At 38.3% G+C, this 23770-nt stretch overlaps 1 protein-coding gene and 1 long non-coding RNA gene across 5 annotated transcripts in view; one reads left to right on the forward strand and one right to left on the reverse strand.

Annotated features, from left to right (window-relative positions):
• WDR49 (WD repeat domain 49) overlaps positions 1–23770 on the forward strand; it is a 129961-nt gene continuing 106191 nt past the window's right edge. For 2 of the 4 annotated variants that reach the window (XM_059163575.1, XM_059163577.1), the window contains exons 1-3: positions 1–152; positions 477–703; positions 19244–19684. In XM_059163575.1, coding sequence (XP_059019558.1) covers positions 542–703; positions 19244–19684 — 603 coding nt within the window. In that variant the 5' untranslated portion in view covers positions 1–152; positions 477–541. Of the gene's footprint in view, positions 153–475; positions 704–19243; positions 19685–23770 lie in introns of those variants that run through there. The other 2 variants (XM_059163578.1, XM_059163576.1) reach the window with 2 other exon arrangements.
• LOC131824902 (uncharacterized) overlaps positions 395–23770 on the reverse strand; it is a 39901-nt gene continuing 16525 nt past the window's right edge. The window contains exons 2-5 of the long non-coding RNA XR_009351031.1: positions 15984–16098; positions 14366–14523; positions 6205–6420; positions 395–480 (exon numbers count right to left, since the gene is read on the reverse strand). This is a non-coding gene — a long non-coding RNA (uncharacterized LOC131824902). The remainder of the gene's footprint in view (positions 481–6204; positions 6421–14365; positions 14524–15983; positions 16099–23770) is intronic.

Below are 23770 nucleotides of genomic sequence, written 5' to 3' on the forward strand. Positions count from 1 at the left end.
GAAACATACACAGGCAGCAGGAACAGATGAAAACAATGCCTCGTTGCTGTGAAGGTGGCCTTAGAGGCAAGCCCTTTACTGGGACAGAAGCCTTGCACCTGTGTCATACAAGAAAATAGACTTTAAAACCCCAACATGTCAACAGAAGCAAGGTTAGCCAAAGAGATTTTGAAGAAGTTGCTTTTCTAATGCATTTGAAATGAGATTTAGAAGCTGTGTTCTGTGTCATTTGGTATAAACATGGGGGAAGATTTATGCATTTTTAATGAAGCCAGATTAAGCAGAATATAAGGAGGGGGGTTTTTAAAAAGATTTGGCTGTAGATTTGGAAAGTAAACTGTGGAATTAAAAAAGGGTGGGGGTTGAGGGCTTTTATTCCTTTCCTCTGGGCTTGAACATTTTGTCTCTTCATTGCCGGCCTTGAAATGTGCTTTCATTTTTGAAATTATGTTGCTAAATTGGGTTTCTTTTCAAAGGCACCTGTTGAAGGGGAAAAAAGTGTCGAAGTAGTTGAAGGCAGCTGAAAAGAGGTGAAGCCATTATGAGTTACCAGAATGCACTTGTGTTGAACAAGGGGCCCCAGCCTGGGTCAGAGAGCCTGGGAAGAGCGGGAGGGGCCACCACAGATGAAGATCCCTGCCCCTCTCTGCTTGAAAACCAGCTCAGTGTGGATGACTTTCACAAAATACAGAATGCCTTTGAGGTAAGCCTTAATCTTCTTTACTGGAGAGTTTGTTTTTAAGATTTTATTTATTCATTTGACTGAGTGATAGAGAGCCCAAGGAAGGGAGCACCAGGCACGGGGAGAGGGAGAAGCAGGCTCTCCACCCCAGCAAGGAACCAGAATGTGGGGCTCGATCCCAGAACCCTGAGTTCATGACCTGCGCCGAAGGCAGCCGCTTAACCCACCCAGACACCCAGGCGGCCCTACTGGACAGTTTGAATTGTTTATGAAGACTGGGGTGAAACAGGTGTTTCTCTTAAAATTGTTGATTTATTCAATGGTTCAAAGAGGGAATTGAAAAGAATCAGTCAGGCTTGCATTTAGCACTGGAGTAACTCTAGTTAACAGAGTAACTTCAGTTCTTTAGGCCAAATAATATGATTTAGTTTGCAGTCACTGTTGTTGAGTATCATTGCCATCAAGGAAGGATTATTTCTTGGACAAAAGTTTTCTTAGTGGTCACGACGGTTTTGGAAACCTGGAAGTAATGGCTGTGAGCGGGCAACGCCTGATCTCCCAGGTGACTCCCAGGACAACTGTTCTTACACAGAGCATCCAAAGAGAACTCTGGAAATGCACATAGGCAGGTTGTAAACATTCTCCCGGGCTTTACTCCTAGTGACTCAGCTCCTTTTCGGAACTAATTTTGGCAGTTTATTGGCCCAAGATCCCGTGCTAGGGACCAGCCTCCCACTTTTTTGGGTAAATATTGGGGCAATGCCCATCAAAACAGAGTTTAAAGTTATCCTTTTAATGCTCTCTGTAAAACAGGCCTTAGGAATTTTAACTCTACATGAAAATCTCTCTTCTCTGTATCTTAATTAATTTGGAATTCTGCAGCTATGCATAGTGAACAGTATACATCGAAATGATTTTTAGTTTCTCACGCGAATAGGAAGAAGTGCTCCTTCGTGCTGCAGAATTTGGGTGGACATGAGCCTCCATTCTTTCTACTTCATTATGTTTGCTAAAATATGTTCTCCGGACTTCTTCATAAGATCCTCTGGGGGGTGCTTGGGAGTATCCATATTAATCAGAAGCAGACATTCAATATTTTGGAATACCACCTTGAAATTAATAAAGCATGATGAGATGGAACAATTATATTGGTCGTTATTGGCATAAATTTTAATCTTTATCTCTCCCTGAAAAAGTTGCTAACTACTGAAAAAGTCTGCCATGTCCTGTTCTGCATAACAAATTAGATTTTACCTGTAATGTTAAATTAATATCCCACTTATGTCAATCAATTCTTTATAATATAATCTGTCATATTTAGTAGCAAAAACATGCTCTGCCCTACACTTTTCTCATTTTAATTGTCCTATATCTGCTATTCATCCAACCCCATTTGTCTGCGAAATTTTGGTGCTGTTCATGTCCAATGCCCCAAATGAATTTGGCGTATTTTGGTAGACACAGCAAACATTTTGACAGCTTGAGGACATTCAGAGAAACGTAACAGCAGACTATGACAGCTTTGACTCTGGAATGAACAGAAATGTGGTGGTTTGTTCTGCTAAGAACGCAAAGAATCTGAATTCTAGGGCCCATTAGGAGAGTCGACATTAAAAAGTCAATATGTTAGAGAGTGAACCTGCTGCGGAAGGTGGGGGTGGATGTTCTCTTCAAACCACTGATCAACCTGGAATGAACCCGATGAGACGGGATAATCAATTTGAGTTGTTATTTTTTTTTTGGGGGGGGGGTCTTGTTGTTGTTATTGTTGTTGTTTACTTTAAATATTTCGAAGACTGTATCACGTATTTTGAAAGTACCAGTTGGAAAAGCAGGTATTACAGTGGGAGAATAGATTGCAATTTGGAACTTGCGTGAACCTAGAAAATCTAGTGACAGTTCTTAAAAAAGGCATTGAGCTCTGCAGACATTTTTTGCAGAGAAAATGAAGTCTGTCCATGTTTTTAAGAGACTCAACAGACACAGAATGGAATAATCTAATGGCAAATGTGTGACCAGAACTAAGAGGCCCTTGAGACAATATGATTTCCAAGCCCAGCATGGAGCCTTGAGGAGAATGATACACGAGATGTTTTCAGTGGAGTTCAGTCCATCTGTCATGAACGTCAGGCCCACGGGCACAGGTGTAGATTGTTGGAAAAATCGCCCTCAGATGCTGTCTTGCAACACAGACTCTAAAGGCAGTGATCTGTACTCTGATCGCTAAAGACAAGCTCTTGGAAATGTCTAGATTCTGGCACTTGATTCCTTTATCTCTTATCTTGTTTTTGGTACCCAGATGGCTTACTTGGGACTGAAGAATTGTCAGATAAGGTCCATATCCTTAACTGAAAAATGGGAAGTTGGGTCTTTGAATTGTGTACTGAATGTTTCATATATGTTTCCAAATGAAATATACATAGCTATAAATCTTAGTGGTAACATTAAGGAAGAAAGCAAGGAATGCTTACATTTATCTTAGGATGGTATAAATGACTCAGAATCACTTACTATTTAAGCTCTAGAAATCAGATTTCTTGGATTTAAATCCCAGTTTTGCCTCTTACAGTGTGTCTATGTGCCAATCACTCAAGCTTTTTGGGCCTCAGTTTCCTTTATTTCTAATGTAGGAATAATGAGTTTGTGGTAAAGATAGTACCTGGAATACTTGGAAGAATGCTTGACACAGAGAAAGTGCTCAGTTAGCGTAGGTATTATATATTCAGTGAGTAGAGGTTAAACCACATGGCCTCTAACATTCTCTTGATTCTAACTCACACATTTCCTAAAAGAAATTAAACTTTGAATAACACATCTGTGTTTCTGCATTCCTTTTAGGTGTGTGAGGAAGTGGAAGCAATGAGTTGCAAAGACAAATTCACTTAGAAAAGTGCAAAGCGTTCATTTTTCTGTCTCCTACTTCTTATTTTATTAGCATTCAAAAGCTTTTAATTGATGTGTTCATCCTCATCTTTATTTTTTAATTTTTTAAATTTTTACATCTTTGTTTTAAATTACCTGGATAGAAGTACCAGAAAAGTAATTTGTGGATTTCATTTTCTTTCAAGTGATGGTGTCCAGAAAGCCATATATCAACTTGAAGGCAATGAAACTTGTATTATTCTTAGAATTGTAAAATGGTTGTTACTCAGACTTTCTTGTCGCACTTGCAATGCTTACAGAAATGACATAGTCTCTGGACATTCATATTATTTTGATGTCAACCATATTTTACATTTTCTTAGATACTTCAAAAACTAGCTATCATGTAAAGAAAGATGGCTGTGGTTTGATGATGTTAGAAGAATGCTTATAGGTAGAAATTCTGGCCCGAGGGAAATGGAATTTTGGAAAGACCCCATTGGGGTCTATTATATATTGAGTTTCTTCTGAGAGTCTGGCTATGTAGGTTTCTGAGCATTTCTTTTCTTGAATTCTCCACTGTTGAGCTGTGCATGCCAGGACTTTCTGTTCTTTGGTCCTGGATGGCTTGCTGCCTGTTGGGCCTAGGACTATAGATGTCTACGCCGCTACACTTACTGGATTGGGTCCTGACCTATTTCCAACAGCAACCGTGTCTGTATATCCTCTCCTAAAAAATCTTTCTGGCCAAGGTTGGGTCCAGAGCCTGGGACTGGTCCTATCTGTCTACTCCCTGCTGCCACTTGTCCAAGCCCTACTAAATCTTTAGCTTAAATAGCTAGAAATGAAATTTAAATCACATGCAAAAGGGGAGCTATTTATGCCCCAAATAGGAAGGTCCAAAACATTGAGAGAGGCAGAGCAAAAGTCCGAACAGGAAGTCCCCAGCAGTGTTCAGGGAAGTTTTCAGAACAAACCTGTCGTGGGAATGAATGGAATCTGCTCAACACACTTAAGCTAACTTAGTCTGAAAAGCCTAGAGAAGTTCAGGAGGCACTTCTGTAGTTCTGAAAACTGTGTTTGAGATGTAATAAAATGATTAACTCCACAGTTTATGATATCCTCATGTTTGATTGTCTTTATAAAATTCCCAAGAATCTGCCTATAGACAGATTCCACAGCAGAGCCCATGAAGATCATTTAAAATTTTTTTAAAGGTAAAACTAATAGTTAAAAACTCTATATATTAGCCAATAAAGTCCCAAATTAGAAAATCTTTATTTTTATCAGTTGTGCAAACTGTGTAAAAAAAAAAAAAAAAAAAAAGCTCATACATGATAGAGGTTTATTTCTTGCTCATATAAAGTAGAAAGTAGATCTTTTTAATTGGTGGGCAGCTCCAAGTAAGGATTCAGGTGCCCAGGGTCCTTCCCTCTCCCACCTTCTATGATTGTCATGCATCAAGCTAGTATGAGGAGGGAGAGCATGAAGGAGCACATGGGGAAAGTTGCCATGCACCCGGCTCGCATTCTGACTGCAAGGGCAACTGAAAGTGTGCACAGGTGTCTGCCCAGAAAACAGTGTCATTCACAATCCTCAGCATTTAATGGTAGGGCAAGTTCTCTCTTGCCTAATAAACCAACATATTTCATTTCATAGATGAAGGAGCCTCATGCGCCTAATAATGTTTTGTATGTGTTTTTTAAGATACTTTATTTATATATTTGAGAGAGAGAGAGAGACCGTGAGAGAGGAGAAAGTCAGAGGGAGAAGCGGGCTCCCTGCGGAGCTGGGAGCCTGATGTGGGGCTCTATCCTGGGACTCTGGGATCATGACCTAAAGTGAAGGCAGTCGCTTAACCAACTGAGCCACCCAGACACCCCAGTGTTTTGTGTTTTGCCTTAACTGCCAGAAGATTGAAACTTAATTTTCAATTGGTACCACTATTCTTAACACAGATTTTCCTGAAACAATTATCTGCTGTTTTTATTATATGACTCGTGTTTTTTTATCTTTACTTTAATGGTTCAACTGCCTCCGTTCCTTCATTGTAGCTGAACTAAAACTCTTTCTAGAAATCAGTGGAGGTAAAAATGATGAATACAAATTTATTATCTTTCAAGTGTGGTAAGATTTTACAAAGCACGTCTATAGGTATGCTGCTATTTGATCCTCTCACCAGCCTGGAATGTAGGCGGGGTAGACATTTTTATTTTCCAGTTACACAGAAGGAGAGTGAAGCTCAAACATATTTAATTGAATTACTCCTTGGGGCAGAGCCAGGGCCCAGGGATGGATTGTCATCTTTCCAGCCCATTATGTGGCATTACTCCCACTGGCCACAAGGCAACCTCTCTTTGAAATGTTGCTTTAAGGAACAGGAATCCAATAGAATAAGGACTTTATTAACAAAAGAAGCCTGTTAAGTGGATAGCACACAGGCGCTCTGCCCTGGTAACTTGGAATTAACGTGCAATCAGCAAATAATCAACAGCTCCTACAATAAATCAATGCAGAGAAAAGGTGAAAGAAAAAGAAAAGAAAAGATAGGAATAATCTATTGCTTTTTAAATTATCTTTTCCATTCTAAAGGCATCTCAGTGGAGACTTGTGAGAAGGTAAACAGGTAGAGCTTAATCTATAACTCTATTATACAGTACCTTGTGCATTCAGGAGCCTCAGTCAATTCATGGCCCTCTAAACAAAGGCAGCAGCAGGTCAGAGCATGTCTCACCCCAACTCTCTTAGTAGAATCGAAAAACCCATTTTTGATGGCACCAGAAAATTAGCAAAGCTCTGCACGTCCTCTTCCTCCCCTCCCCGAGAATGAAGGTGATAGCATGAAGCAAATCCAATACCACGGCGGCTGGCACAATCTGAAATGATAGGGATTCTTTGGAGGTTTTGCCTGACTTGCTAGCATTCATGGCTGAGGTTAGCAAATAATGTCATCACCAAAACACAAGCAAGGGAAGTTATGTGTCAACACACATGAAAAATTGCTCTTCTTGAACACTGCTGACTTTGTGTTGAATTTCATGACAAGTTCTAACAGCTTTATGCCCCTTCCAATTTCTTGGTGTGCTTTTTGGAGCAGGTGCTTATGAAAATTGATCGGGATCAGAAAGGGTGATGAAGAGTGCTTTAGGTGAACAAATATTTTAACCTTGAGCTTTGGCTGGGACTGGAGCAGAGAAAGCAACCAAAAAACTTGTAAAGGTGAGGGAAAGACAGCAGAATGTCTGATTCTATTCATTTGTAGAGCATTAACTTTGCCAGACCTGTAGACCAAGGGCACAACCTACTTTTTCAAATTTCCTGAGAACCAAAAAGAAAGAAACATGAAGAAAACAGACAACTAAAGAACTGCAGTTTGTGCCATTTTGACCGCACACTTGTCATTTGTTACCAAGTATAGCACACTCGACAATAACACAAGACTCCACCAGCTCCATTGTTAGAAATAAGAAGCCTCCAGATTGCCCCTTGGTGACTGCCAACATTTCCCCAAGGCTTTGGCTTCAGACCTCCACAAGTCCCTCAGGGTCTACTCCTCCCTCATCATGTCTTCCTACCATTTCATGGATGTAACTTTGATTAAATCTTGACTCTCTGGACACCAACATTCTCTGCTGAGGACTACCAAGGACAATCTTTTCCTCTCAATTCCTCTGCCTTCCATGTGTGCACAGTCTTCCCGAATTCTCTCAACACTTCCGAGACCAGGCCTGCATTGACCAATATGGTGACCATGAACCACAGATGGTTATTTATTTGTTTATCTAATTTTTTTAAAGTATTTATTTAATTGAGAGAGAGAGAGAGCAGCAGAAAGAGAAGCGGGGGAAAAAAATCTCAAGCAGACCCTGCACTGAGTGCAAAGGCTAGCACAGGACTCAGTCTCTCAACACTGAGATCATGACCTGAGCCGAAATCAAGAGTCCGATGCTTCACCGAATGAGACATCCAGGCGCCCCACCACATGTGGTTCCTTAAAGTGAAACAAAATAAGAATTCCATAAAATAAAAGATTCTATCGCTCACAGGCACCAGCCGCTTTTAAACTACTTAGTAGCCACATGTGGTTAGTCGCTATCATATTGGATCGTTAGGATGATAGAACATTTTCATCACTGCAGAAAGTCCTGTTGGACAATGCTGTTTTGTTTGGACCCTTTTCATGGCATCCTACTAACTTGTTCCATTTCCTCATTTTGACCACATTTATATGGTCAAGGGGTTACTCTTTCTGTACACGTGCCAGACCCTGGAGGCCACATCAATTCTTGGCCCTAGACACACAGAAAGATATTTTCCTTCACTCTCGTCTAAAACTTATTTTTCTACCTTTTCCCCTAGTACTGTCAAGAATATATAACACCTATTCCTTTCAGGAGAATTTGTACCTCCTCATGCAATCTGGTCCCACCTCCCCACAGGTGTTGGGTCTGGATTTGTAGTTCCAGCCATTAGTCACAAAATTATCCAGCACTGGAACTTTACCCAAATTATTTAAGTCATGATGGTCATATTTAGTTACTTGAATGATTTAACAGTAGTCCTGTCATAGGACTTAGTCAAGTGCTGGGCTCAGCATGGAACATTCCTGTCCTCTCCTCCACAATTTCCCAGCAAACTCCGATGTAATATTTCAATACCATTGTCTCAAGAAGGTCCTCTTTCACCACCTACACTAAATTAGCACCTTACCAGGTTTCTTTTCAGTCTTATTGTAGCTTTTTTTTTTTTTTTAATTTTAGATTTTATTTCTTTATTTGACAGAGAGAAATCACAAGTAGTCGGAGAGGCAGGCAGAGAGAGAGAGAGAGAGGGAAGCATGCTCCCCGCTGAGCAGAGAGCCCGATGCGGGACTCAATCCCAGGACACTGAGATCACGACCCGAGCCGAAGGCAGCGGCCTAACCCACTGAGCCACCCAGGCGCCCCTTATTGTAGCTTTTTGCATGTTCTTTTTGTTGTTCTCATTGCAGATGCCCTGAGGACAAGGCTGTTACTTGTTTAAAGGCATGTAGAAGGGTCAGGCAGGCAGAGGGAAGTCAGATGAGAACCCTGGATGCCAGAGCGTGGAGAACCATGGATGTAGCTGAGCTGTCTGGAGGAGAGAGCAGTGTCTAAGACTGAGCTCAGGGAAATTTTTCAAGGAGGTAGAGAAACAAGTGGAGTGGGTACAATAAATAAAGAAGCAGGGTTATTTCTTGGAAACAGATGGGAAAGAAAACAAGATTATAGCCAATGAAATACAGTTTCACTCATCTTTCTGATTCCTGTTTATCCAACAGTCCCTTTGTTAGTAAAGCAAAGCAAGGTTAGAAGGAATACACTACTCTCATTGTAAAAAAATTGAATCACACATCAAAGTCCCCTTTACAGTTGTTCTGGTAACTGCTCTCATGTTGCACCTTTCCAGTGCATTTTTATTCATTTCTATCCATTAATGCACATACACATATCACATTGAGTTCTATTCTAGATAGATCATGTTTACATATTTTATCATATTTTATGCACTTAAGGAAAAATGCCACACAAATGACTGCTAATCATGTGAGTGGATCCTCAAACTTATCAGGAATTTGATTTGAAACTCTAATAAAAAAAGAAGACCTTACTTTGCATTCATCAGCTTGGCAATATTAAAAAGATTATTAGTCTATACTCTTGGCAAAGAATCCAGGAAATGGGTACTATTACTGAGCCTATGAGTTGTCAAAGCTTTTTTGGTAGGCAATTTTCCAGAATGTACCAAATATAAAATGTATCAAGTGTTTCCTTTTTAAAGGAGCAATTCCAATTTGATATGCTATCCTAAGTAATGACATGTGCAGAAAAATATATAAGTATAAGAATATTCATTGTGGGGTGCCTGTGTGGATTGGTGGTTAAAGCCTCTGCCTTCAGCTTAGGTCATGATCCCAGGGTTGTGGGATCAATCCCCTCATCAGGCTCTCAGCTCATCGGGGAGCCTGCCTCTCAGCCTACTTGTGTTATCTGTCTCTGTCAAATAAATAAATAAAATCTTTAAAAAAAAAAAGGAATATTCATTATAATATTCTCAGTAAAATGGACTATTTAAAACAGCCCAAACATTTGTCAGTAAGTGAACACATAGGTTATAGTATGTGCCTACTACTCAGCTATTAAAAAGAATAAGGCAGGCATATAAAATTGTTAAGATTTACTGTTCAGTGAAAAAACAGAAAATTGAAAAACAGTGCATAATCATATTCTAAAATGAAAAATGTGTGTATTTGTGTGTATCGAGGTCTCAATTATGGAAAAATAGAACTGTGCTTGTAGCTGGGTAGGCAGAGCAAATGGCTTTGTGGGCACCTTATCTATACCATAATTCAGTCCGAAGATAAATGTCATTAAAATGTCAATATATCTCAATAACCTACAAATTCTGTGGTACGGCTCTAAATGTGTGTTTAACAATGCTGAATTTAAATAATACTGAATTAAAAAGCGATGCTTTTTATAAATACTTTGATTATCTACTAAGTAGTGCTTCTTCATCAACTTCCTTTCACTGAGTTTTAGTGTTAAGAAGAGAGAGACCATAGAGACCTAATTTATTGTTTTCATTTTACAGGCAAGGAAACAAAAATCTAAATGAAGGGATTTGTCTATTTCCATTTGAGTTTGGGCGGAGCCAGAACATTGTTCAGAGTGGTGTGATACCCATTCTTGTCCCTTAAACTTAGACTTCTTTCTGATTTTCCCGCATTTTATACAGTATCATTCTATAACTTGACCATTGTTCATTACTCTGGCCTCTTTCTCAAACTTGAAGTTATTAGCAAAACAGATGAGCATCTCTTCTGCAACATGGAAGAGCATATTAAAAATATGCTCATTCATTCATTTCCTCATTCTAACAACAGGCACTTACTGATATCTATCCCGAGGTGGTTGAAAACCACTTCAAATCAGACCTTCCCTCACAGAAGGGTAAGCCAAGTCATGAACTCACAGTTATTCTGTTAACTACTTAGTCCTCTGAGGAAATGAACAGTGCTGGGGGAACTCCCCAACTTATATTGGGGAGGGGCCTCCTGGAAGACTTCCTGGAGGAAGCAACATCCAAGCTGCCATCTGTGGGAAGGGCATCACTCTGTCAGGTAAATGTTGGTTGGGAGATTAGTTTTCTTTTCCTCTTTCTTTCTTTCTTTTTTTTTTTTTTTTTAGATTTTATTTATTTATTTGAGAGAAAGAGAGAGAGAACGAGCAGGGCGAGGAGCAGAGGGAGAGGGAGAAGCAGACTCGGTGCTGAGCAGGAAGCCAGACATAGGGCTCAATCCCAGGACCCTGAGATCACAACCTGAGCTAAAGGCAGATCCCCAACCACTGGAGCCACCCAGGCACACAAAGGGAGATGAGTTTTCTAGAAGGAGGATATGAAGTGCAAAGTTTGATTGGGTAGAAGGAGTTTCATGCTTTCAGGCATCCATTTGCCTATGTCTTTGTTAGTCATGAAATTTTAACTCCATTTAGACTGATGAGCTCATGAATCGTTGATATCCTACTGTAAATGAAAATTAAAACTGACTAAAATTCGTTGAGGCAAGAAAAAAAGGCTATATGAACCTTCGCTGGCAGAGTAGTGTCTGCTGTTCTGTTGTTCAGTCTCTCATGAAAGTTCACTGGTAGGTGAACATTGCAGGGCATGATTTAAACTGATGCATCTGTTTTGAAATAGCATATCTAATCTTCTGCTCCAGAAGATGTTCACAGGGTTTGACAGCAAACGCTAATACATATTCATAACCTATAGGCTTCGGAACCAAGGGAAATTGAGGCAGGCGTAACAGAATGAAGCATGAGAAAGCAGCATGTTAATTTTAAATTTAATTATAGAGATAGTGGGAAAGGGTGCATTTTGATAGTGTGTACTCATTCAGCCGTCATGGAACATTACCCAAAAATCATGCCAAATATTTGACAGAAGAAATATTATTTTCAGTGAAATGCTTGATAAAACTAGCAGGTCCTAGGGAAAACAAGATTCTGAAACTCTATTAGAAACTATTTTTCATGTAGAGAAAAAAAGACATTGCAGAATTCTAATGATAGGAAAGAAAAAAATAAAAAGCTTTCAAACTAAGGAAAGGTTTCTGGTCCATGAAAGATTTCTGTTTATGGAATGCTTTTGACATGCATATATGCTAAATTCAGTTTGAAATTAGGGAAGAGAATAATTAGCATGATTTTTCTGTTCCTATCACTTATGGTTACCCAACACCATGTGCATTCATTGTGACCAGCACACTGAGGCTTTCTACTGAAGTGTGTTTGAAGAGCACAGACCTTAGATGCTAAGTGCTTAAAATAGTGTGTGGCATGGAGCACTTACTTAATAAATATTTGTTGAGTGAATGAATAAATAAACCTACCCCATTCTACCTTGTGTGGTGTATAAGCTCAATGTATTTTTATTATGAATAGATCAGTGGATGGATGGATAGATACATGGACTGGTGAAAGTATCCCTGTAAGTGGTTCTATTTGACATTACTTTTCAGAATCTGGAAGCTCATACTCATCAGGAGTGAATGGGGGCAGTGAACTCTGTCAGTGACATGTTAACCCACTGCTAGCTTTGGTATGGGAGAAAATCCCTAGATTTTCTCAGCAAATTGGATTGTTGTCTCTCTGTAGTTTCTAACAGGGCCTTGTAGTCTTTTCTTGGGCAAGTCCTTATTCACAGAGTAGGGAAAAAAGGAGAAAAACTTTCTTTCCTCATTTCATTATAAAATATTGCAATAGGAAAAAATTAAGGAAAAAACAAATATAAACAACATTCCTAAAAGTTGGCAGAATTTAAAAGGATTAAATGTCGGCTCTGAGAATGTATTGCTTCATTTTCCCAGCAAGTATGTAAATGTTTAGGCTTACTAGAATTATTTTTTAGCAACCAATTGGTGAGTCTTAAGATGAGTGAGCTCAGTGAGGGTTTTGTGTAGTAGCAGTCTCATACTTTGTTGATGGAAATGTAAATTTGGTCAAACCTTCGGAAGAAGATTTGGTAAGATATATCAAAAGCTTTAAGAATGTTTAAATTCTGACTCAGCAATTTCTGTTTCTAGGGAATTTACCTCAGGAAATAATTGGACAAGTGACCAAAGATGTATGTATTGGAAAGTTCATTGCAGGGCTATTTGTATAAAACAGCAAAACATTGGGAACAATTGAAATTTTTAATAATGGGGCCATAAATTGCATGTCTTCTCCATAAAATATTGTACAGCCATTAAAAATGGTGGTAAAGACCAATATATATTGTATAAGGCACACTCACAGTTTGTTGTAAAGTGGAAAATGCAACACACAGAGATATGTATATCATGACACCATTTGAAGAATAATACACAGGTATTTATCTTTCTGCCCAGAAAAAAAAATATGACATGTTGATGGCATTATGGAGGATTCTAAATTTTTGCCTTATGTTTTGTGTTTTCTTTAATAAATTGATATGAATTATTTTGTGTGAAATGAAATTTTAAAAGTATATTGGCATACTTACGCTTTGCTATTTGAAGGTACATGATCTCAATTTTAAAAAAGGCTGTCAAGTTTCTTACAAAGGGTGTATTTTTGGAAGTTTGCACTCAGGTTTAGTGCTTAGTTTTCACAGAAGGTACAGTGAAATCTAAATCTTACACATCTTAAAGGCTGAAGGGAGTTGTACAGAGTCCATGGTTTTTTTTTTTTTAAAGATAGCTCATGAGAACTGATTGTATCTCCAGAAAACGCTTTCTAGGCAAAAGGAAAGGATTTTTAGAATATTCTTTGAAAGGTTTTCAGGAAGACAGGAAGATTTTCTAAATGTCTAAAGTTGTGCCCAGTGAGAGAACCAACCAGATTTTCCAAGTGTATTAGCTTTTTTGCAAGAACAGTTGGAAATGGTGCTGGTTTATTATAATGATCAGTAGTTAAATAGACATAGCAAAATAAACATGCAAACATCATCTTATAAGGGCTGCATGAAAATATATTTTCTATTAGATAATACATTATTCATTTTTATTATAAATGAAGTTCTAAGAGATGCTGGGTCACTAATTTTTACCTCCAAAAGACCAGAGAATCTTGACTAATAGAAGTGAAAAGGTATACTTTCAAACATTTAGGAGTTTTTGTTTGGAAAATCTACATTCAAATTGGAACAAATTGTCTATGGGAAGAACGTGATATTAAAGCCATACTTCTTATTTAGTCCAATTAAAATTTCATTTGAAGGGACCGAGAATTAATTATTTTATGCTTTTGTTTTATAATGAAATCAAATTTCCTAAACTCTTAGTATTTCCCTAGCTATACTAAATATAGGCTTGTGAATCTAGTTTGCTGTGGACGTGACTTCAACAGCAACTTAAAGTTGGAATAAAATTGTTTAATGTGAAGATAGCCTTATATCTAGATTATCTTATTAGACCCTAATATAAACCCTGAGAATTGTTATCACTGACTTATGGTCATGCAAGTATTATGTAGCAAATTCAAGCATAATAACCAGATGTTAACTAAATTGGTATTAATTTAGAGATATATGTATACTTATATATACATGTATTTTTTTTTTTTTTCTAAAGATGGTTCAAAGAAAAGTTCTTTCGGCATTCAGTACTGAATCTAATACAGGTTGAGAGTTTATCTCAACTAAATCATATATATGCAAGCTCATTTTGAGATCGAGGGACTGTCTTATCTTTCTTCCTGTGGAGTTACCGTCTATCAAGAAGTTCAGGATAGAACCTCTGGCTCACCTAAAATTCATAAAGTAGGAGAAGTGGCTTACCGGGGCGCCTGGGTGGCTCAGTCAGTTAAGCGTCTGCCTTCGGCTCAGGTCATGATCCCAACATCCTAGAATTGAGCCCGTGACAGGCCTCTTGCTCAGTGGAAAGCCTGGTTTTTCCTCTGGACTCCCCACACTCCCAGCTCATGTTCTTTCTCTCTCTCAAATAAATAAAGAATTAAAATCTTATTTTTAAAAAAGTGGCTCACAGTGACAAAATGTTGGTCTTGCCTAGATGAAAGAATTTTTGTTTCTGGAAACATGTAGATAAACTTTACTTTTGCTGGGCTCACTTAGAACCATTTCCTGTCTGAGGAAGAGCCACTGAAACCATGTGCACAACTGATATTTCATATGAAGCCCGAAACTAGTATCTGCTGCTGTGACAGCAACGGTCAGCAAAACCCAGGGCTTCACGTGATCCTGTTTGCAGTCTCCTTTCCATGTTCTTTGGACCCACAGATGGAGTGTTTTGAGAAGTCTCTTAGAAGCATCTAGTTAGCAGCTAGCCACCCTTGATAGATAGGATCAATTAACTAAAATTAGTAATTATGTACACTTCCTTACACACACACACACACATACACACACAAACAAACTTGCATCAACAAATGAATTTAGCTAAATCCTTAGAGAAGGGTCATTGCTAACATGATGACATTGTATATAGAGTCCTATTCTTTAAACTAGTTAACAGGAAATTAGCATTTATTGAGTATAAATGTGTTATACTCACCTTAAATTATCCCGTGTGGTTTGCATAAATTATCAGCTAATCCTAATAACAACCCTAGCAGTTAGTTTGCATTATCCCTATTTAGAGGCCTAATAACTGAGGCTGAGGCTTGGAGCTCTAACTGCACAGCCACACAATCCTCCTGGCACCATGTGTGATGTGCATAATATAATGGAATGAGTGAATTAATTCTCTTCCCAGGACATAAGTGGGAACCACTGATAAAATGAGCATTAACTGTGTGGTAAAATTCAATGCATGAGTGCTTTTAAGTTTGTGTAAAAGATCACATACTTTCATTGTACATTGAACTAATTTATTAAACCTGGAATATAATAGAACTAATAAACATAAAACACATACTGATCAAGGCATAATGCATTTTGAAACACATTAGAAATTTTTAGTAAAAACAAATTTCTCAATTTTAGCCAAAGGTATGGCAAAAATTGGTTTTATTTTCAAACTTAGATCAATGAACAATCAATAATAGAACTGTCCAGTATATTATATAATTGCTCTTTTCTGTCAAACTTCATAAATTAGGAGTATTTCTCAAATCTTCTCCCAGTGCATATTGGCATTATTAATGCACAGGAAATTATATAGTTGGTTGTATATGTTACTTTGGGGAAGAAAATTTGTTGTCTTTGTTTATGGTCCATTTGCAATTCCTATTCTAGGACATAAAAAAGACTTATTTTGGTATTTATCAGTCAAAACAGTTTCCTGTTCCTGAAAAAAAAGTCACTAACTCATAAGAAAATACTCTGAGATTCAGCTTTATAATGTTTTAAACATAATATAAGATAATAACATAAATATAAGAGACTCATTGATGTCATTATGTAACAGTTTTGAAATGAAAGATTAACATTGACTTACCGTTCAGAAACAGTTTGCAGTTTGGCTCAGATGGAGTGTTTTGAGGATCAGATTTCTTTCTCCACACTTGAAATCTGGGTCACTGAAAAATTTCCATCTCTCTAAACTTTTTGGACTAAAAATAATTTAACAAAGAAAAGAGTGATGGACTTCTGAGTAGTTCAAAGGGCTGGATACCAATTATTTCTCCGAAAGTTAAGTCAATTAATTAAAAGCCTAGACCAAATTCTATTAAACACTTGATTACTTAGTTTTTGCACACATAATACCTTGGTTCATCTTTTTTTTTTTTTTTCAATTAAACCTTTATATTTTTAGAGTAGTTTTAGACTCACAACAGAATTAAGGGGAAAGTAGAGAGATTACTGGTATATCCCCTACCCTGAAGCATGCCCAGCCTCCCCCTTTATCCACACACCCCACCAGAGGGGTACGTTTGTTACTATGGATGAACCTACATTGACATATCATAATCACCCAAAGGCCGCATTTTACATTAGGACTCATTCTTGGTCTTGTGCATCCTGTGGGGTTTGGACAAGTGAATGTTGACATATATCCACCACGATGGCATCATATAGGGTGGTTTCACTGCCCTGAAAATCCTCTGTGCTCTGCCTATTCATCTTCCCCACTCCAACTGGCAACCATTGAACGTTTTACTGTCTCTATGGTTTTGCCTTTTCTAGAATTTCACGTAGTTGGAATCCTACCACACAACCTTCTCAGACTGGCTTCCTTCACTTAGTAGTATGCGTTTACGTTTCCTCCAGGTCTTTTCATGGTTTGAGAGCTCCCTTCTTTTTAGCACTTTTTAACAGAATATTCTGTTCTCTGATGCACCCAATTTATTCATCCATTCACCTATTGAAGGACATCAACTTGGATGCTTCCAGGTATTGGCAATTATGAGTAAAGCTGCAATAAACACCCTGAAGACCCAAGTTTTCAGTTCATTTGGGTTAATACCAAGGAGCATGCTTGCTGGGTCACATAAAAAGAATATGATCAGTTTTCTAAGAAATCACCAAACTGTCTTCCAAAGAGGCTGTATGATGTTACATTCCCATCAGCAATGCATGAGAGTTTCTGTTCTGGATCCTTGTCGACATTTACTCTTGTCAGTGTTCCAGATTTTTGGCCATTCTAATAGGGTGTGTAGTGACATCTTGATGCTTTAATTTGCATTTCCCTGGTGACATATGGTGTGGAGCTTCTTTTCATAGGCTTTGTGCATATCTGTTCACCTTCTTTTGTGAGGTATGAATATGTACCCTGGAGGCTGAAATCTTTTCCCCTCTGTTCATGTCTGCAAAAGACCATGAAAGTGTCTCCAGTATTAATTTTTTGGGTTATAAATAAATCTTAGCAAGTAGGTAAACTCACAAATACAAAAACTGTGCATAATGAGAGTATTATATATATTTTTAAGATCTTACTTATTTGACAGAGAGAGGATCACAAGTTGGCAGAGCAGCAGGCAGAATGAGGGGGGGGAGGCAGTTTCAATCCTGACCTGAGCCAAAGGCAAACGCTTAACCTACTGAGCCACCCAGGCGTTCCTCAATAGTAATAATATTAAAAATATAATATTCTCAGGGCGCCTGGGTGGCTCAGTAAGTTAAGCCTCTGCCTTAGGCTCAGGTCATGATCTCAGGGTCCTGGGATCAAGCCCTACATCGGGCTCTCTGCTCAGCGAGGAGCCTGCTTTCCCCCCCTCCCCTGCCTGCCTCTCTGCCTACTTGTGATCTCTCTCTGTCAAATAAATAGCTAAGTTCTTAAAAATATATATAATATTCTTATTATGAACAGTTTTTATATTTGTGAGTTTGCCTACTTGTTAAAATTTATTTATACCCCAAAAAATTAATACTGGAGATACTTTCATGGTCATTTGCAGACATGCACAGAGTGGAGAAAGACTTCACTTCACTGTACATATTCCAGAGGGAGGTCAAACAACATGACACTCTGCCTTTTTATTCTAGCCCTCATTCTCCAAACAAGTATCCTATTTGTGGTCTACTTAGTGCCAGGTTCTTTTCCCATTTTGTGTTTTCGTTGGTGACTTCACTGTTCAAAATGGTCCCCAGGTGTGGTGGTAAAGTTCTGTTTAGTGTTCCTAAGTGCAAGAAGACTATGATGTGCCTCATGGGGAATATATATGTGTTAGATAAGCTTTGTTCAATTGGTCATGAATTCGGTATTAGTAAATTAACTATATTAAATTAAGTGTCTTTCAATGGAAATCCACAAAACAAATTATGAATTGATTAAGTGATAAAAATATTGTGACCAGAGGCTCATAGAAACATAACTCTGTATTTCCTCTCAAAACTATAGTTCCATATCTACTAATATAAGTATTTGCAAAGTCTTTATAGAGCATAAATACCACTAATAACAAAACTCAATCATATATGGTTTCATCGTCATGGTGTATTTACCATAGTGGACTTCATGCTTTTGGATTAGTTTCAGTGTCATATAATTTTACTGGCCATGCTAAACTCTGTTCACCCATCATCTGTAAACCACTATACTAGTTTCCTACTGATGCTATAGCAAATTACCACAAACTTAGTAGCTTCAAACATACAAATGTATTATCTTACTTTGGAGGTCAGAAGTCCAAAATGGGTTTTACAGGGCTAAAATCCACCTGTTGTCAGGATGGCCTTCCATCTGGAGGCTTTAGCAGAGACTCTGTTTCCTTGTCTTTTCCTGTTTCCAGAGGTGCTTGCACTTTTTGGACTGAAGCGCCACATTACTCCGACTGCTGCTTCCATTATCATCTCAAATCTCTGACCCTCCTGCCTCCCTTTTCCAGTTATAAGGATATTTGTTAACAAAAATGTCAGCTTGGGTGCCCCTGGGTGGCTCAGTTGTTAAGGGTCTGCCTTTGGCTCAGGTCATGATTCCAGGGTCCTAGAATCGAGCCCCGCATTAGGCTCTTTGTTCAGCGGGGAGTCTGTCTCTCCCTCTCCCACTCCCCCTGCTTGTGTTCCCTCTCTCGCTGTGTCTCTCTCTGTCAAATAAATAAATAAAGTCATTAAAAAAAAATGTCAGCTTGTAGCCCTGTCAATTATATGTTCTCTGGTCCCAATTAACTTAAATAAAGTCCTGTTATAAAGTAAAAAATGTTTGTTTGTCTTTGTGTCTTGGAAGAATTGATAATTAGGTCCACATCTGGGGATTGGACAGTGCTCTGGTACTTATGGATGTGTTCATGGTTGTCTTGTTTTTATTCCTATTTCTAGCCCTCAGACCCATGTCAAACCATTTGCATGTCCAGAGAAGAGTTTATGCAAAGGATGACAGAGATTGTTGGTTGGGGCACAAAGGAAGAATATGGAGAGCTCTTTGACAAAGTGGATATGGCCCAAGAGGGCTTCATTAACTGGGACAAACTGGCTTCATTTATGCTGTTAGCACTTTATGAGAAAGATGAACAAGCAAAGGCAACTGTGGTTCCCCAGTGGAAAGACCTTGAATTCCTCCCAGTGAAACACAAGGACACCATTCAAAAAGTAATTTTCTTAAAAAGTTCAAGTCGTTATCTGACCATCAGTAAGGAAGGTTTATTGGGAATCTGGGGAGAGAATTTAAAGCTGCAAGAAACACTTCCCATCACTTCAGACGCCACCAAGCTTAAACACCTGTGGGTGACAAGCCTGGTTTCTTTGGAAAATGTAAACAAGGTACCAAGTCTTAATAAATGAATTTACTACTTTATTTTTTAAGATTTAAAAAAAAAATGTGTTTATTTGAGAGAGAGAGAGAGAGAACTCATGAGTGGGGTTGAGGGGCAAAGGGAGAAGACTCCCCACTGAGCAGGGAGCCAGATGCGGGACTCAGTCTCAGGACCCCGGGATCAGACACTTAACCAACTGAGCCACTCAGGTGCCCTGAACTTACTTCTTTAAAAGGGGAAAAATATGATGGGATAGGGCTCCTGACTGTCACTGGCAGTGACAGAGATCTGTAATACCATTCTGTGCCTCTCCTCTGACCTGGAGGGAATGTAAGTGGAGCCAAGTGGGCTGCTGGATTTCCTAAACTGTTTTCTTGGGCACCTTTAAAGGACACAGCTGATAGTGACTCAGATTCTTGGCTCCATCCCAAATATGTCCATGCTGCATGGCTGGCTCGTAAGACATTTCTGACTCTCTAGTAGATTCTTGGGTCTATATGCAGAGCTGAGAGGCTCTAACAACGCATGGGCACAACTCAGTACAATTACAGGGAATTGCTTATCTGATTTTAACCACTGTTCTAGTCAGTTTCTTAATTGTGATGGGGAGGGCCCACTAAGTACAAATATCCTCGTATGACTCTACCAATAAGTCAGATAACATATTGAAAGAAAAATCAGTTTATGAGGGATGATGAAGCTTAAGGAATCCAAATTCTTAGTATTTTATATTAAGCAGATGTCAGACCTTCTATGAAAGTTTTTAAATGCACAAGCAGGCAGAGATAATAGTATTAAAAACCAATATTTACCCTTAACAATTTCCAATTCACAGCCAATCTAGTTTCATCTATATCTCCCCACTTTTGAAACCCAAGATACGCAATTATTTAATCTGTAAATATTTCATCTTCCTAAAAAAAGTCTCCCTTTTTAGTATAAACATAAGAGTGCTATCACATTTAATATCAATTATAATAATTCCTTACAATCATCAAATATTTAGTCATGTCCATATCTTCTTGTCTTATAATTTTTTGATCATCTGTTCATTCCTTGTTAATTTGTTTGAATCACGATCAGAATAGGATCCAAGCCATTGTGAATTGTTGATTGGTCTCTCTCTTTTTTTTTTTTTTTTTAAGATTTTATCTATTTATTTGACAGAGAGAAATCACAAGTAGAGGGAGAGGCAGGCAGAGAGAAAGAGGGGGAAGCAGGCTCCCTGCTGAGCAGAGAGCCCAATGCGGGACTCGATTCCAGGACCCTGAGGGATCATGACCTGAGCTGAAGGCAGCAGCTTAACCCACTGAGCCACCCAGGCGCCCCTGATTGGTCTCTTTTGATCTACATGTTTTTCTCCACCTCTTCTTTATTGTTGCATTGTTTTATTTTGTGTTTTTTTTTTTTTTAAAGATTTTATTTATTCATCTGTCAGAGAGAGAGAGCGTGCATAAGCAGGCAGAGTGGCAGGCAGAGGCGGAGAGAGAAGCAGGCTCCCAGATGAGCAAGGAGCCCGATGCAGCACTTGATCCCAGGGATCAAGACCCCAGCGCTGAAGGCAGCTGCCCAACCGACTGAGCCACCCAGGCGTCCTGCCTTGTTTTGTTTTTGCTCTTGCTCTTTTTGTTAAAGACACTAGGTGTTTGTCCTTAAGAGTTTCCCACAGTCTGGATTTTCTGGACTGTATTTAGATAGAGTTAGCTGTTTAACTTGTTCACTTGTTCCCCATATTTCCAGTATATTGGTAGTCAAATCTAAAAACTTGATCAGTTTTAGAGTGGTTTGTTCTGGAATAGGGGTTCCTCAGTCAGGAGGCACAAAATGGCTGCTCTCTCTACTTGGGACATTATCAATTATCACTGATTATTCCTTCATCTATCAATTTGTTTAGAGGTTGCAAGATGAGGACTTTCTAGTTTCATGATTTCCTCTTTGCAAGCTGAAATACCTCTATGGAAAACTCCCCTTTCCAATTATTTAGCTATAATATAGATCAAATAGAGGCTAATCAACTAATTGACATAGATCAAATGCAGGATAAATGACTAATTCTTTATTTACCAGCATTCAAAAATCCTCTAAAGATGAAAAATGAATACTACTATCATTATTGTTATCAGTGTCATTAGAAACTCATGAGTTTAAATAATCTGATTTGTTTCAGTCCACTGAATTATTAAGCCAGCCTTAAAATTGTACCATCTTTGGACACTGGGATGGATACAAAGCAGTTCTGAGTCTTTTCTGATGCAACCATATTTGTCTTTGAAAACTTCTTTGCTCTCTGGTACGACAAAATGTTCTAGGATCATCTTGCCTATTTATTATGCCACACCCAGAATCAGCCATTTCTCCAAAGACCTGGGTTCTTTTTAGTGGGAAATGGTATGCTCTAATGCCTTGAACATAAAGAATCATCATCATTATCATCATTCATTTCCTAGGTGACATGCCCTGTTCTATTAATCTTCTCAAGGTCACCATAGATGGGTATTATTCCCACTTTAAGAATGAGAGTCTAGGCAAGGCGAGGTTGTGGAATTTGCCCCAGGTCACAAAGGATGTAATCAGTGTTGCAAGATTTGTAAACAGAGGCCGCTTGGTTTCAGGATCTGTTTCAGAGTCCTTGCTGCTTCTAGAATGTAGCTGATATAGTATCCAGTTCCTTCTTGCTGAGGATCTGGTGTTAATGTTAACTGTATCGATTACAGCATAGTTCAAGTCCAGAGTTTCTTTTATATCTGTGTGCAGCACTCTGTTTTATTATCATATAATATTTGTGATGTTTTATTGTGTTATGATTATGTTGCATTATTTCTTCTTTCCAGGACTGATGACTAACTCTTAGTCTTTCCTTTGCACTTATTCAACAAGGCAGTTTAAAGAATGTTGCTTTTTTCTTCTTTTCTCAAATAGGTTTATTGAGGTATAATTACATAAAATGCACTGCACAAATTAAAAGTGGATAAAATCAAGCAGATACATTTAGATACTGTGAAAAATCAACAGTACAAAGGAGATAATGAACCTATTCATCATCCTCCAAAGTTTCCTTGTACCTTTTTGTAAAACCCTATCTATTCCCTCCCATCTCTCCTTGTCAGGTAGTGACTGATAGACTGTCACCACACAATAGTTAGCATTTTCCAGAGTTTTATATAACTGACATTATACAGTATGTACTCTTTTTGGTCTGATTTCTTTAACTTGGCTTGGTTATTTTGAGATATATCAGTTTATCTTTTTATTGTTGTGTTATATTTTATGATGTGGATATAGCACATCCTAACCAACATTTGGTATAGTCAGGGTTTGTTTGTTGTTGTTTTTTTCCCACCTCTTTATTTTAGCCATTTTTTTTTTTTAAGATTTTGTTCATTTATTTGACAGACAGAGATCACAAGTAGGCAGACAGGCAGGCAGAGAGAGAGAGAGAGAGAGGGAAGCAGGCTCCCCACCGAGCAGAGAGATGAATGCGGGGCTCGATCCCAGGACCCCAAGACCATGACCTGAGCTGAAGGCAGAGGCTTAACCCATTGAGCCACCCAGCTGCCCCTATTTTAACCATTTTAATAGGTTTATATATATATTTTTTATCTTACTATGGTTTGAATTCACATTTTCCTAATGACTCATAATATTGAATATATATTTCATATACTGATTTGCTACCTATATATCCTCTTTGGTGAGGTGTGTGTTTAAATCTTTTGCCCATTTTATTGTTGGGTTTACTTTGTGGAGTTTTGAGAGTTCTTTATATATTCTGGATATATACATTTGTCAGGTGGATAATTTACAAAATCTGTATCACAGCATGTGTTTTGTCTTTGTGTTTTCCTAACACTGTTTTTGGTAATATCATTTTCAGATTGTTCATCAATAGTGTGTAGAAGTAAAATAGATTTTTAGAAAATGATCTCATACCCAGCAACTTCCCTGAACTCATTTATTGGTTTTGATTACTCTATTGTTGTTGTTATTATCTAGGATTTTCTATGTTTAAGATCATGTCGTCCACTAATAAAGATAGTCTAACTTCTTCCGTTCTCATCTGGATGCTCTTATGTCCTTTCTTGCCCAATTTCCC

Source organism: Mustela lutreola, chromosome 2 (assembly GCF_030435805.1).
Source record: "Mustela lutreola isolate mMusLut2 chromosome 2, mMusLut2.pri, whole genome shotgun sequence".
Classification (NCBI taxonomy): domain Eukaryota; kingdom Metazoa; phylum Chordata; class Mammalia; order Carnivora; family Mustelidae; genus Mustela; species Mustela lutreola.